The following is a 2,226-nucleotide window of genomic DNA, read 5'->3' as shown; positions in this document are numbered from 1 at the left end:
CCCAGGCTCACTGTGTCCACATCAGTTCTGTCCTGTGTCCCAGGCTCACTGTGTCCACATCAGTCCTGTCCTGTCTTGCAGGAGGTGAAGCAGTACTATGAGGACTACCAGCAGATAAAGCAGCAGCAGAAGGAGGAAGCTGAAGCTGAACAGGAAGCCACCACCAGTAAAAACTTCACATCGTTCTTTCAGGTTTCTGGACTTTCTTTTTTTCTATCAGAACCTGTAACTCAACAGTTTGATTCCAACTGCAGGAGAGAAAAGGCCAAAGGTCAAGAAACCTAAACAGGACTTTCCAGTTTACCAACCTTCTTCAGAGACCCAGAACTACCAGAAGTACGAGCAGACCACGTCCATCGAGGACATCGAAGACCAGATGGACGATTGGCTGCAGGATCGCAAAGCTGCCAAGAAGAAGGTCTGATCTTGTTTGTGTTCGGACTGACATCCGTTTGTCCTCCCTCTGTCCTCTGCCTGTCTTGTTGTCCTTAGATTGTGTCTGTGTCTCCAGGCTGCTAACTGGACGGAGGACGATCTGAGCCTCCTCAGCAGGTTGATGGTTAAATTCCCCGGAGGATCTCCGGGTCGATGGGAGAAGATCGCTCACGAACTTGGACGCTCGGTTTCTGATGTGAGTCTGTTTTACGGTGAAGTCGGCTCTATAGAAGCTCACGTCCTTCTGAGAACCTTGATCTGAATCTGTTTTCTTGGACAGGTCACGACTAAAGTCAAGCAGGTGAAAGACAGCGTCAGCCAGACCTCAGGTAAATCGGTTCTGTTGCTCAGTTCTTACCGATGTGTTCTACAGTTCTACTGCTTCAGTCCTTCTGACAGCGTCAGCTTACTTTGTTGGACTCTGGTTCTCCAGTTTAAAGGTTCGACCATCAGTCAGATATTGTGATGCAGTTTTTTGTGCTGTCTGTGTTAATTTCCACTCTGTTAGAAAAAGGTTCTGCTGTTACTGATGTGGTTTAGCAACAGTGTTCTGTTTTATGCTTTTGTTGTGTTCTCTCAGTCTAAGGTTCTGTGGTGAGTCGGGTTCTGTTCCCATGTGAACGGTCTTCTGATGTTCACAGGTCTGGTGAAGCTCTCTGACTTACAGGGCCCTCCCCTTCCTGTGAGGTCACTTCCTGTAGATATCAGCATGCTGACTCTGGGTGTGAGGGGAGCTTATGAGGAGGAAGAGGAAGAGGAGGAAGCTCCTGCAGTCCGAAGGAGGAACAGGAAGTCTTTCACAGCAGATGGTGGGGAGGAGAAGGTCAGAGGTCGTCGGCAGAGAGATTTTGACCCGACTGCGGTGGACGAGGACGAGGCGGAGCCACAGGAGATCAAAGAGAAGCCGAACCCTGCAGTGTGGACTCAGAACCAACAGAAGCTGCTGGAACTAGCTCTGCAACAGTTCCCCCGAGGAACCGCAGAACGCTGGGACCGCATTGCCAAGGTGGTCCCAGGAAAGACCAAGGTGAGCCGGACTGCAGAACCATTTTCAGTTCTTAGAAGCAGTAAAATCAGTTGTTTTCAGTCTGAAGGAATGTTTTTAGCTCTTCAGACAAGAACCTGGTTGATCAGTGATTAATCCCAGATTGGTCTACTCCTGATTGATTGGTAATTGATCAACCGCTGGTCAATCATTTCCTGCTGTGTGTGTTGATTACAGGAGGAGTGTATGATCCGATACAAGATGTTGGCTGAACTCGTTCAAAAGAAGAAGCAGGTGAAAAGCTGATGACCTCTGACCTTTGACCTCCTGACCAGTGAATGATCAGGTGACCTAAGGGGTCAAGACTGTATCACCTGCTCAGGTCACCTGACCTCATGTGCCTTAGCTCCGTTCAGCATGCAGCCAATCAGTGTTCGCTGATCAATAAATATTTTTTATGATTCAGTTTGTTTTTGTTTACACACTGAATGAAAGTATAAACGTTTTATTATTTGTTTGTTTGTTTCCAAATAAACATCAGATCAGGTAATCAATGAAAGAAATCACCAATCTGTATTATTGATCTCTTGTTTATTTTTTATTGACTTAAGTCTGAAAAGTAAAATCCTGGTTCAGTTCTGGTTCTGCTAGGTTTCAGGTTCTTTGAATCACAGCTGATATCCTGCTTTATCCAGATAGGTTCTCAGATCTGATTGGCTCTCCACGGTACCGGAGTCCAAACCCATTCTGCCCGGGCTCAGCAGGTAGATGTGTTGGACCTGATGGACCGACCTGACCCTGTCCTG

The 2,226-nt window shown here is 47.2% G+C and overlaps 1 protein-coding gene across 1 annotated transcript in view; it reads left to right on the top strand.

Moving 5' to 3' along the window:
* Positions 1-1,974, top strand: part of dnajc1 (DnaJ (Hsp40) homolog, subfamily C, member 1) — a 6,487-nt gene extending 4,513 nt beyond the window's left edge. The window contains exons 7-12 of the mRNA XM_017404931.3: positions 82-166; positions 255-418; positions 512-631; positions 716-764; positions 1,077-1,462; positions 1,658-1,974. Coding sequence (XP_017260420.1) covers positions 82-166; positions 255-418; positions 512-631; positions 716-764; positions 1,077-1,462; positions 1,658-1,726 — 873 coding nt within the window. The 3' untranslated portion in view covers positions 1,727-1,974. The remainder of the gene's footprint in view (positions 1-81; positions 167-254; positions 419-511; positions 632-715; positions 765-1,076; positions 1,463-1,657) is intronic.
* The last annotated feature ends 252 nt before the right edge of the window (positions 1,975-2,226 follow it).

The sequence above is a fragment of the Kryptolebias marmoratus genome, unplaced genomic scaffold (assembly GCF_001649575.2).
Source record: "Kryptolebias marmoratus isolate JLee-2015 unplaced genomic scaffold, ASM164957v2 Scaffold149, whole genome shotgun sequence".
NCBI lineage: Eukaryota > Metazoa > Chordata > Actinopteri > Cyprinodontiformes > Rivulidae > Kryptolebias > Kryptolebias marmoratus.
The sequence above is the reverse complement of the archived record's forward strand: the minus strand, read 5'-3'. Positions and strand labels throughout refer to the sequence as shown.